The 12500-nt window shown below is 37.1% G+C and overlaps 1 protein-coding gene across 22 annotated transcripts in view; it reads right to left on the bottom strand.

The window, feature by feature from the left end:
- LOC144958715 (uncharacterized) overlaps positions 1 to 12500 on the bottom strand; it is a 138497-nt gene that overhangs the window by 88493 nt on the left and 37504 nt on the right. The window contains exon 1 of one of the 22 annotated variants that reach the window (XM_078890877.1): positions 5535 to 6054. The exons of the other annotated variants lie outside the window; for them this stretch is intronic. Coding sequence (XP_078747003.1) covers positions 5535 to 5840 — 306 coding nt within the window. The 5' untranslated portion in view covers positions 5841 to 6054. Of the gene's footprint in view, positions 1 to 5534; positions 6055 to 12500 lie in introns of those variants that run through there. 22 annotated transcript variants of the gene reach the window in all.

Here is a 12500-nt window from a genome sequence, read left to right as displayed (position 1 = left end):
TTTTCAACATATATACAAATGATCAGCCTGAGTTCCCAAAAATCCGCCGATTCATATATGCTGATGACCTATGCCTCGCAACACAGGATGTGTCCTTCCAACCAATCGAGAGCAGACTGACAAATGCCCTAGACACCCTTACAAAGTACTACACTAAAAACTCGCTGAACGCCAACCCAGGGAAAACACAAGTGTGTGCATTTCACCTCAACAACCACCAAGCCCACAAAAAACTTAACATCAAGTGGAATGGCCAGACATTAGAGTACAACTACCACCCAGTGTACCTCGGAGTGACGCTTGATCGGACTCTGTCCTTCAGAGAACACGTGAGGAAGACCAAGGCAAAAGTGTCCACGCGAAATGCCCTCCTTGGAAAGCTGGCAAACATGAACTGGGGAACTGACCCTAAAACTCTAAGGACCACAGCATTGGCCCTCAGCTTCTCAACTGCGGAGTACTGCTCAGCTGTATGGGCCCGATCATGCCATGCCTCCAAGCTAGACCCCGAGCTCAACAACGCCTGCCGGATCGTAACGGGCCAGCTGAGAGCAACACCATTACCACTGGTCTACCGTGCAGCAGGAATAGCCCCACCACACATCCGGAGGGAAACTCATGCCCAAATACAAAAATACAAACAGGAAATGGACCAGAGACACCCCCTTTATGACCACAATTGCCCCAAAAGCAGGCTCACATCAAGGAAAAGCTTCCTCACAATAGAGAGCCTTCACCCAGACCATTCAGCATTCTTCCGCCTGGACAAATGGGTAGAATGGGACAAGACAGCAAACGATGCCCTCCAGCCCCCAACAGAAAAGCTCCCAGCAGGCACAGACCTCAAGAGAAAAGACTGGGTGGCGTTGAACAGAGCTAGAGCAAAGGTGGGAAACACCGTCACCAATCTCTTTAAATGGAAAATCTCACCGGGCACTGAATGCCCATGCGGTCACCCCAGACAGACCATGGACCACATCCTGTCCGAATGCTCGCTGGGACCTCACTGCACCAATGCTGACCTGAGGGAATGCAACCAGACTGCCCGGGACTGGCTGACTCACTGGCGCGACAAGATATGATGATGATTAAATCTCGATGCTTCATTTTTGAGGGGAAACAAATTGGATACATACAATAGTCTGATGTCACGTCGCCCAGCAACGGCGGCCATCGTGGTTCAAAACAAAGAAAATCGATACTTTTTATTCTTCATGCTGGCTAGAACTTTTCATATGTCTTGTGATCAGAATGTGTAAAAGTCAAGATATGAAGTGAGTAGAAAAGTGCCAGAAGACAATAGAGAATAAAAAATTTTTTCGCGGCGGTGGTGGGGTTTGAACCTGCGACCTTATTGGTACGACAACTCCGCCTGGCAGGTGAGAGCGTGGCTCTACCGTGTGAGCTATCCACGAACACAAAAATATTCGTTTCAAACCCAAAGTCATTTCTAGATCCCTCTCTCACCCACTTCTTGAGATCGCCGATTCGTTCACCACCATCGCGAAATAATTTTGACCAGCAGTTAAGCTTAATAGCCAATATTCTCATCACAAACATATAACATAGAAACGATTGAGACATTGAGTATGCTCCGGTGTATGGGGTGAATTTTTAATTCAGAAAAGTGAGTGGAGCAGGCACTTATGTTGGTAACAACAAGATATGAAGTGAGTAGAAAAGTGCCAGAAGACAATAGAGAATAAAAATTTTTTTCGCGGCGGTGGTGGGGTTTGAACCTGCGACCTTATTGGTACGACAACTCCGCCTGGCAGGTGAGAGCGTGGCTCTACCGTGTGAGCTATCCACGAACACAAAAATATTCGTTTCAAACCCAAAGTCATTTCTAGATCCCTCTCTCACCCACTTCTTGAGATCGCCGATTCGTTCACCACCATCGCGAAATAATTTTGACCAGCAGTTAAGCTTAATAGCCAATATTCTCATCACAAACATATAACATAGAAACGATTGAGACATTGAGTATGCTCCGGTGTATGGGGTGAATTTTTAATTCAGAAAAGTGAGTGGAGCAGGCACTTATGTTGGTAACAACAAGATATGAAGTGAGTAGAAAAGTGCCAGAAGACAATAGAGAATAAAAATTTTTTTTGAACGAATCGGCGATCTCAAGAAGTGGGTGAGAGAGGGATCTAGAAATGACTTTGGGTTTGAAACGAATATTTTTGTGTTCGTGGATAGCTCACACGGTAGAGCCACGCTCTCACCTGCCAGGCGGAGTTGTCGTACCAATAAGGTCGCAGGTTCAAACCCCACCACCGCCGCGAAAAATTTTTTTATTCTCTATTGTCTTCTGGCACTTTTCTACTCACTTCATATCTTGTTGTTACCAACATAAGTGCCTGCTCCACTCACTTTTCTGAATTAAAAATTCACCCCATACACCGGAGCATACTCAATGTCTCAATCGTTTCTATGTTATATGTTTGTGATGAGAATATTGGCTATTAAGCTTAACTGCTGGTCAAAATTATTTCGCGATGGTGGTGAACGAATCGGCGATCTCAAGAAGTGGGTGAGAGAGGGATCTAGAAATGACTTTGGGTTTGAAACGAATATTTTTGTGTTCGTGGATAGCTCACACGGTAGAGCCACGCTCTCACCTAACAGGCGGAGTTGTCGTACCAATAAGGTCGCAGGTTCAAACCCCACCACCGCCGCGAAAAAATTTTTTATTCTCTATTGTCTTCTGGCACTTTTCTACTCACTTCATATCTTGTTGTTACCAACATAAGTGCCTGCTCCACTCACTTTTCTGAATGTGTAAAAGTCAAAACATAATCAGATTTATAATGGTTTGTTTTTTTCACCCTTTGGATACGCTTTTATGCTCGTCGGAGAAGTATTTCATAAGGGTTTCCGTCCGCCGTTGTTCCGATAGTTTAGAGCCAGTTACTAAGCTCCTATGCGTCAATATGAGGGAAGTGACGTTACGACTGTTGATGCGTATTAGACAGCACACACATATCAATTATTGTGTATTTACATGTTTCATGTCTATCTTGCTAACGAGGGTTACATGGCTCAATAGCTCATAACATTTTGTAGGTGCTTTCTTACCGTTGACAAGGCGTCTTTGAAGTCTTAGGCTTCAGATTTTATGAAAATATTATAATCAGGGATATTTGATGCTTTAAACTTTAAGGATCAAAAAGATCATTCTTCATAATACACAAAAGCATTGATTTGTTTAAATGTTTTTTTTATTTTGGTTGTTTAAAAAAAATGACTTAGGGGCAGAGTGGCTCAGCGGTACGGTCTTTGCTTCGACCTGAAAGGTACCGAGTTCGATCACCAGCTGTGAGTGTGGCCTTGAGCAAGTCACCTCGCCCTAGCTCGATTTGCGGCGCTGAACTGCGGCTGACGCCTTGGTTATTCCAGTCTTCCCTTGGAATAGACCCTAGGGACAAATTTCCCCTATGGGATGAATAAAGGGAATTTTATTTATTTTATGTTTTAAAATCTTGTATGAGTTCAGTTCAAAATCTAATTGTAAGGATTTAATTTGTTTCAACCAATATAATATGATTTAGAGATGATTCGTCACAAATTCCGGTGGACATGCCAATATTGTATCGATCAATGACAACTGGATAAAAATCAATCGATATTGTCAGGATAGCCATTAAAAAAACCAAACCCAATTACTTCTTTCACAAATATCAATGGAGAAACAATAATACATTTTAAAGATATGATTGTAATGTTGTTGTTGTTATTATTATTATTATTATTATTATTATTATTATTATTATTGTTATTATTATTATTATTATTAGTATTATTACTATTATTATTATTATTATTATTATTATTATTATTATTATTATTATTAGTATTATTACTATTATTATTATTATTATTATTATTATTATTATTATTATTATTATTATTATTATTATTATTATTATTATTATTATTATTATTATTATTATTATTATTATTATTAGTATTATACCATTATTATCATTCTTCCTCCTCCTCTTCTTCTTCTTCTTCTTCTTCTTCTTCTTCTTCTTCTTCTTATTATTATTATTATTATTATTATTATTATTATTACTATTATCATCATCACCACCATCCTCATTATTATAATTATAATTATCATCATTATCATCGTCATCATCATCATTATTTTCATCATCATTTTTTAAACTTAAACTAGTCCGGAAGACATTGCCCCAGACACCCAATCAATAGGTCACTATTACGAATGCTAATCAATAATAAAATCCAATATGAATTTAAAACTATTATAATATATATATATATATATATATATATATATATATATATATATATATATATATATATATATATATATATATAATATGCCTTTGACTGTGTCTTCTATTGATCCGGATCGATCAAAATCGAAGGGTTTTTTTAAAGCTTGAGAAAAGAATAATACATTGTCAATAATCATGTATGTAGTCGCGGTTTTTTTGTTTGTTTATTTATTTGTTTATTTTTCTTTTGAAAGAACACGCGAGCGCAGTCAGTGGTACGGAAATGATTTGCCAGAAACAACACAATAGATCGTGTATGATCCATTGTCTACAAACGGTGTTATGTCGGGATGACCTAGGTGCCATATTGATGCTATTCGTTAAGGTAAAATATTCAAAACACCCGCCATCCGGATATACCGCATCAAACACACAAAACTATGCTTTATATTCTGATATTGACATGATTTTTAGTGAGAACTAATCATAAAGATTGCTGTCTAAAAACAATAACAAAGAGTTGAGTGACGTCAATTTCGTTCCTTCTACAGTGGAATTATAATATAATAATTAATCCGAAATATGAAATATTAGTTATAATCATACGAAGAAACTATATCTATAGTCCTCAATAATACAAAAACTTACCCCAAGGTTTTGACTGTTTTATCAATGAGAACTAAGTGGCCCAGACATGTGGTGGTCTCGCCTTTGATCGGAATGTCCTGGATTCGGGTCCCGCTCTGAGCGGCGCATAGTTGAGTCCTTGGAAAAGGCTATTTGATTAACGACATTCTATCACCTTTCAAAAATTGAGCATAGAATATTGTACTGGTGAACACCTAGTTCGGGACAAGCATAGTATCTATTGAAGATATTTTTGTGATTTTGGTTTTCAGAAAGATAAAAATGAGATAAGGGCAGAGGAGGAGGAGGAGGAAGAGGAGGAGGAGGAAGAGGAAGGGGAGGAAGAGGAGGAGGATGAGGGAGATTAAAAATGGGAAGGGAGGAGGAGGAGGGAGATTAGAAATAGACATAGAGGAGGAGGAGGGAGATTAGAAATAGACATAGAGGAGGAGGAGGGAGATTAGAAATAGACATAGAGGAGGAGGAGGGAGATTAGAAATAGACATAGAGGAGGAGGAGGGAGATTAGAAATAGACATAGAGGAGGAGGAGGGAGATTAGAAATAGACATAGAGGAGGAGGAGGGAGATTAGAAATAGACATAGAGGAGGAGGAGGGAGATTAGAAAAGGACAAAGAGGAGGAGGAGAATGTCTCACCACGTGGACATATGTTGTCATGATGTAACTATCCAAAGCAAAATCCTCATAGAATCCCGACCCCAAACGTCTGAGGTGGAACAAATCCTCTTTCCGACGCGATCTCTGCCGACAGTAGCGTAACCTCTTCAGGCGTTTTTTGGACGCCAGATTGATCAGGGACGCATCCGGTGGTGGTGGGACGGGAGGTAACCGGGAAGACAGGGGGGTCTTCAGCTTGGACGCGGTCCTCTCCGATATTGGAGGTAGAATTGTCAACGCCATAATGATGAATAATCTAACACTATGTTGTTTCGTCTCTAACATGAGCAGCACAATGACTAGTTTGTATGGTTTAAATATGTTATATTATAATCGTTTCTTGCACAAATTATTTCCAACCATTGTCTTGACATGCTGTTTTGTTGAAATAAAGTTTTGCGCAGCAACAAATGATTCTTTTAGAAGTCGCATGTTGTTGTACTTAATAACACTAAAACACACTTAACACCGCTCTCGTGGTTTCAGAACTAGCAAGCCTCTAAAATAACAGAGAGTCAACATAAAAGACACTTAAAGAAGGATCCTCATCATTTGACCAGTACAATATATTTGATACAAATTAAGGTATCTTTGTAGATTTTTTGGTATGGCACTTGTATCATTCCAATATCATATTTTCTCATTATATGCTTCAAATTATTTGTATCATGGGATTCTATAAAGAAAAAAAAACAATGTCAAAGGCTCATCGGCATTAACTTACATGTTCTACAAAGTTCGAAGAGGATTAAGTCAAGTTAGTAAAGGTGGACAAGAAGATAGAGTCATTTAACAGGATACGAGATATCAGGGTCGGTCATCAAATAACGAGACAATTCTTTAGGGCTAACTCACACAGGGGATTGACTCCGATGACCCGGCACTGCCGTCCTCTGCCGTCTTCCGGATAAAGACGTGGGTTAGCCCATACATTTTATATTACTGCTATACTAAACTTGGGTGAAGAGGACTTTTACAGTTTCACTTGATCTGCCCCTCTTATAATTACTAAAAGTAACCGACTCATTCTGCTTGACCAGTCAAACATTGACCTGATATAATACCGACTGTCCACGCCTGACCTTGGGTACGTCAATAAGTAACTCTCACTTATGGTCTGACACACACACACACACACAGATACTCACAAACACACACACACACAAACACTCTCTCTCTTTCTCTCTCTCTCTCTTTCTCTCTCTCTCTCTCTTTCTCTCTCTCTCTCTCTCTCTCTCACACACACACACACACAAATAACATAATATTAATATCTTCAATTTGGCGAGAAAAAGGTTGCTTTACATATCGATAATATTTCAAGATAACTTCTAACTTGTAGAAAAAGTTTCAATCTTGAGACTTCAACGAATATCAGATGGAAGACTTTTCAACAACAAGAATCCTCTTCATTGATTGTTATATTGTAAATGTATCCGACCAAAATTGATTTTTTGGGGGGAGGGGGGAGTCAGTGACAGCAATCTTGTACCTACATACCCACACGCTTAACCAGTTAATTGCAATAGGTACTCTGGAAAATCTCGTATTTAAAAAATTTGGCCAAAAAAATCCTCCTTCAATTATCGATCGATGTAAATGGCAAAATCTTGGCAAAATAACAAATAAATAAATAAATAAAACAACTCTTAAATCTAGGACCTCGCAAAGTCCCAGGTTTGACAGTTTTTGCCAAGATGAAGGTCATTTAAAATGATCAATATTTGAAGTACGAGTTTTCTGGCCAATTTTTCAATACTGTTTTCTTTTTTCCTCCAAAGTACGGCAGTTAACTGGTTGAGAAGACCGTTTGGATTACGGTGGCGTTGCTATTGGACGCTTGAATGAGCTCACGGTGTCATAACATCAAACGGATTTTTGTTCCTTGGTTATGCTGTCACTTTGGTCCACTGACAAAATAGCTTTTTTTTCACTTTGGCCAGAATCGTTTTTTTAAAATAACTATATTTATCTTTTTATGTTTAAAACATCAGTGAAATAAGAAGACCCAAATTTGTAAAAAATAATCTGAAATTTGAAACTTTGTAAGGAGATTTGACCTTTTGTTTGTATATTCAATTCTGTGTACTTGTAATGTCCATACATCAATTTGATCTTTTCCTTTGTTTGCATAGACTATTATATATATATTTTTGCAAATATACAGGGTATAAAGGTCTTTTGGCCTATGTGTAAACCTTAATGATTACGATATGATATGACAAGACTTAGATTTTAAAAGTTTTGACATGTTGGGGTTCATCTCAATTATTGAAACTTGTTGCCAAATTTAAAAAAAGGCGTTTTGTCCTAGTACAAGAATACACCTGGGTTAATTACGTCAAAAATATGTCAGGGAAAGATTGACCTATGCTGTTATATAAAATCTCGATTCCACCAGTGAAGAATTCGCCCTTCCTTAGACTTGCCTACTATTGCAAACAATAGGGAATGAGATTAGCGGAAGAGTAGCGTCCCTTGATTGGAAGTCACGGGCGGAAAAGTTATTAGAGAGAGAACGTCATGTTGGTTGTGCGGCATGAGACACTTCACCGAAAGCGAGGAGGAGAAAGACGCATGCGCAAAACCATTTTGACGTTCTCTCTGTAAGGTGACGTCCACTCAAGGGACGCTACTCTTCCGTTAATCTCATTCCCTATTCGTAGAATTGCGAAATTTTGGCTCCAATTTCAGAACCTCATAAGCATCTCCTGGTCATTAAAATTTATCAAAAACGAAAGTTGATGTCAGGCTACACTATTTAAAGATTTTTGAAGTGTTATTTAATCCTTGTGATAGTAACTTGTTGATTTTTTGAAGTTAACTATAGCGACTAGGACTACTTTTATCTCCTAAAAATATGAATTTTTAAATCTAACAAAAGGCAAATTTGTCTTCCTCCTTTCCAAAATTACACAATACAATGGATAATATATGTGTCAGTGAATGACATAATCAGTGGGAAGGTGAAAATTTTGGATTTGCATTGTTTTGGCATTATCTGAAAGAATATGCTCTCCAGAGCATTTTAATCTTTATTTGAAGTTATGGTAGGATGCATGGGAAAGGCATCCAGCATCTTTTCTCAAATTTCATACTTTTTCATCTTGCCTAGCTGTAAAAAATATTTAGAAGTGAAATTAAGCTTTGATATTTCCCGAAGATTTACAAAAACGGGTTGATTTAATCATTTATGACAAGAACTTATTTTTGATTTTAAAAAATTGACCTTCTAACTAAACTTGCCAATATCTCAGTTCAAACTTTTTCACTTTTCATCATCCGACTGATTATGTCATTCGCTGTAACATTTGATGTCCAATACATTGTTCCTTATTTTTTTAAGGGCATTTAAGGAACACTTGATCCAGTTTAACCACTTATTACTGAAATTATATGATATGATATGATACGACTTGAAATAGAGACTTTTTTTACTTCACAATTAATCGTCTGTTGCCAATTTCAGGTACACATTACAAAATTTATTACTATATATATTATATATATATATATATATATATATATATATATATATATATATATATATATATATATATTATAAACATTTTTGGTATCATAACAAAATTGAAGATATTGATATTAAATCTTTCACCAAAGCCTACACCGACACACGGGGTTCTCTAGCACCGTCCTTAACCAAAACAGATTATAATAGATATGGATTAACACGGTGTGCTCATCTTAGTGGCAAATATTTTTTTTTTGCACATCCGTCTTCTCAACAGGAAAAAAAATGTAGTCAAATTCACATTATCAATATCCGTTACAAAGAATAACAGTACACATCCCAATCACTTGGCTTAAATCAAAACGAATAGTCTCTTCATATGGGCCATCAAATCGTAGCCTTCGTTAAGTCATAGACTGACGCTTCATTAAAAGTACATCACAATACACAGCGTCGATCACCAAAAGAAAGTGAGCAATACTTATAATACCTAATAAGAGCTAAACAAAGCGAACGGTAAAGCCTTTGGTGCCCTATCACAGTGATAAATAACTGACATGTATTAGTATGATATAAAGTACAGGTTAACAATTATAAAATAAACATACATTATTCATCAAATTAATACAAACTGAAGGTCATCAAATTCCTTATCAGCACTGTTCTTAAAGATACAAACAGTGAGTTGTCATAAGTATTGTGGAGAGAAAAATAAAGGGAGTAGATGTGACTCATATATAAGGGAACAACACAAAACAAACAACGTTTCGGCCCTTTTGTCGAAGGCCAAGGGCCGAAACGTTGTTTTGTGTTGTTCTCTTATATATGAGTCACATCTACTCACTTTATTTTTCTCTCCATTTTACTGACTCATTGAGGCACATCAAGCTTTTGTCATCAGTATTGCTGAAAGAATCGTATGATCCCATTTGTTGAAGCATTGCATATTAGACAACTCGTCGTTCTCTTTCATTTTGGTGGCCGTCGTCGTCTCGTATTGTGAGTTAAATTTTTAGTCAGTATCAGCGTAGCCATCGTTAACTTATAGCCTGACACTGACCAAAAAATGACGTCAAAATGCCAGTCTTTGACCACAAAAGAAAACAAATCGTGAGTTGTATTCAATAGTTCAACCAATGTGGCCACTTGTTTCCGTGAGCACTACTAACTACAACTCACTAGGCGGCGCAAAAAAAAAAAACAAAAAACAAACAAATAATGACGTCAAAATGCCAGTCTTTTTGGGTTTCAGTGTCAGGCTAGAACTTAACGATGGCTTTACCAGGCTATGAGTTAACGAAAGCTACGATCTAATAAATATCCCTACTAATCCATAATTATTCTTATCCCATCTCAGAAAATGCAATCACTCCGCATCCAGCCACAAGAGTCGAATCAACGATAGTGGATACAACACTAATACGTTACGGAGAATGAATTGGAATAAAGTGTGTGTGTGTGTGTGTGTGTGTGTGTGTGTGTGTGTGTGTGTGTAAAGGACGGGGGTGGAGGGTGGGGCGGGATAAATTCTTAGAAACACAAGCTCACCAACACAAAGAAAAAGGAAGTCTATTCTATCCAAATGAACAAGTCTAATCATAATTTCTTTCACAAGCAATATCTAGATCCGTCGTTTGTAAAAAAGGGCAACATAGTTTACGCACACCAATTTACACTAATGAACGATGCAACATCATGCAATATATCGATCGATCCGTGAAGAAAAAGAGGTATGAAAAAAACAAAACAAAAGACACAAAAGCCCACAAAACTAATATCACTTTTTTTTTATCCCACTAGAATAGATATCTTCGATTATTCGTCCACCTTTTTTTTTCTTTTCCTTCTCTTCTCTTAATTTCTAAGTAACTCCACTCCATATTATCAGCTAGCGTATTATATATAATAATAAACTGCCGCCTTTCAAGGGCACACGAGAAGAAATCTGATAGCCATTTAATTCGATATCCGATCGGATCGCAGCGCCTTGAGGGAAAAATAATAGTCAAACACCCGACATGATTTTGAGCAGTGGCTGGCCGTGAATTGATAGCTTTCATTCATTCCATAGAGAATCGGCGTTTCTGATTCTGGTTGGCGGTGTAGATCGAGTTCTCTTAGCTGGTGGGACTACCGATTCTATTCATTGGAGTCGTGTACTCCTTTCATATAACCACCCGCTTGTACGAACTTTATAAGTATGTATGTATGTATGTATACGTACGTATATTTATGTATGCACAGTAAGTACACATATCTACATTGTGTTTTTATAGAGACCAAACACACACGATAATATAAATCTAGATCGACGGGTACTTATTTACAGGTCTGATAAGCTAATTCCTTATGGGCTCATTGTTGTAATGGAAATCTCAAAAAGTGGCTCATTGTTGTAATGGAAATCTCAAAAAGTGGCTCATTGATGTAATGGAAATCTCAAAAAGTGGCTCATTGTTGTAATGGAAATCTCAAAAAGTGGCTCATTGATGTAATGGAAATCTCAAAAAGTGGCTCATTGTTGTAATGGAAATCTCAAAAAGTGGCTCATTGTTGTAATGGAAATCTCAAAAAGTGGCTCATTGGTGTAATGGAAATCTCAAAAAGTGGCTCATTGGTGTAATGGAAATCTCAAAAAGTGACGCAAAATATTGTTCATTACAACAATGTTAAGCTAGGGCCAATAAGTGGGTTCGGATGTCAGACCTACATAATATATATATATATGTCGGTCTAGATCGATATGAACATAATATTTACAGGTCTGATAATCGAAGGCAATTAATTATGGGCTGGATTTAAATTGTTGTAATGAACAATATTCAATTTGCGTTGGTTTGGGAGTATTTCCATTACAACAATGAACCCGTAACACTTTGGGTTATCAGACCTGAAAATAAGTACTCGTTGGTCTAGGTATATGTGACCAATCGTGTCGAGACGGGATTATGTAGGAGTAAATCAGATGCCAAAAAATGAACTTGAAATTGAAAGGAATAGAAATTCAACGTTTAATTATTTTTTCACCAAAAGAAAGTATATTCGTGACCCACCTCCTCAAAACAGTTTAAGTCGGGATCAACGAATGGCCAAAAAAAAAAAAAAAAGAAAATGATTTTAAAAATAAAATTAGCTCAGATTTGAAATTTCAATTTGGCACGTTAAGTGACAATGTCCATTTCCCACGATAAAACACGTAAAACTTATTCAAAGAGGCAATGACAATTCTGCCCAATAAAACAAGTAAACTTGTCCAAAGATACAATGTCCATTCTCTGCAATAAAACATGTAAATTTGTCAAAAAATACAATGTCCATCCTCCCCAATGAAACATGTAAACGGGTCTAAAGAGGTAAGGGTCATTCTCTCTCCCCCCCCCCCCCCCAAAAAAAAAAAAAAAAAAAAAAAAAAAAAAACCACAAAAAACAAACAAAAAACAAAACAAAAAATAAACAAACACATTACAAAACAA

This window comes from Berghia stephanieae, chromosome 13, assembly GCF_034508935.2.
Source record: "Berghia stephanieae isolate SIO BIC M18660-M18661 chromosome 13, UCSD_Bste_1.3, whole genome shotgun sequence".
NCBI classification, from domain to species: Eukaryota; Metazoa; Mollusca; class Gastropoda; order Nudibranchia; family Aeolidiidae; genus Berghia; species Berghia stephanieae.
This window is presented reverse-complemented; position numbering and strand designations above follow the sequence as displayed.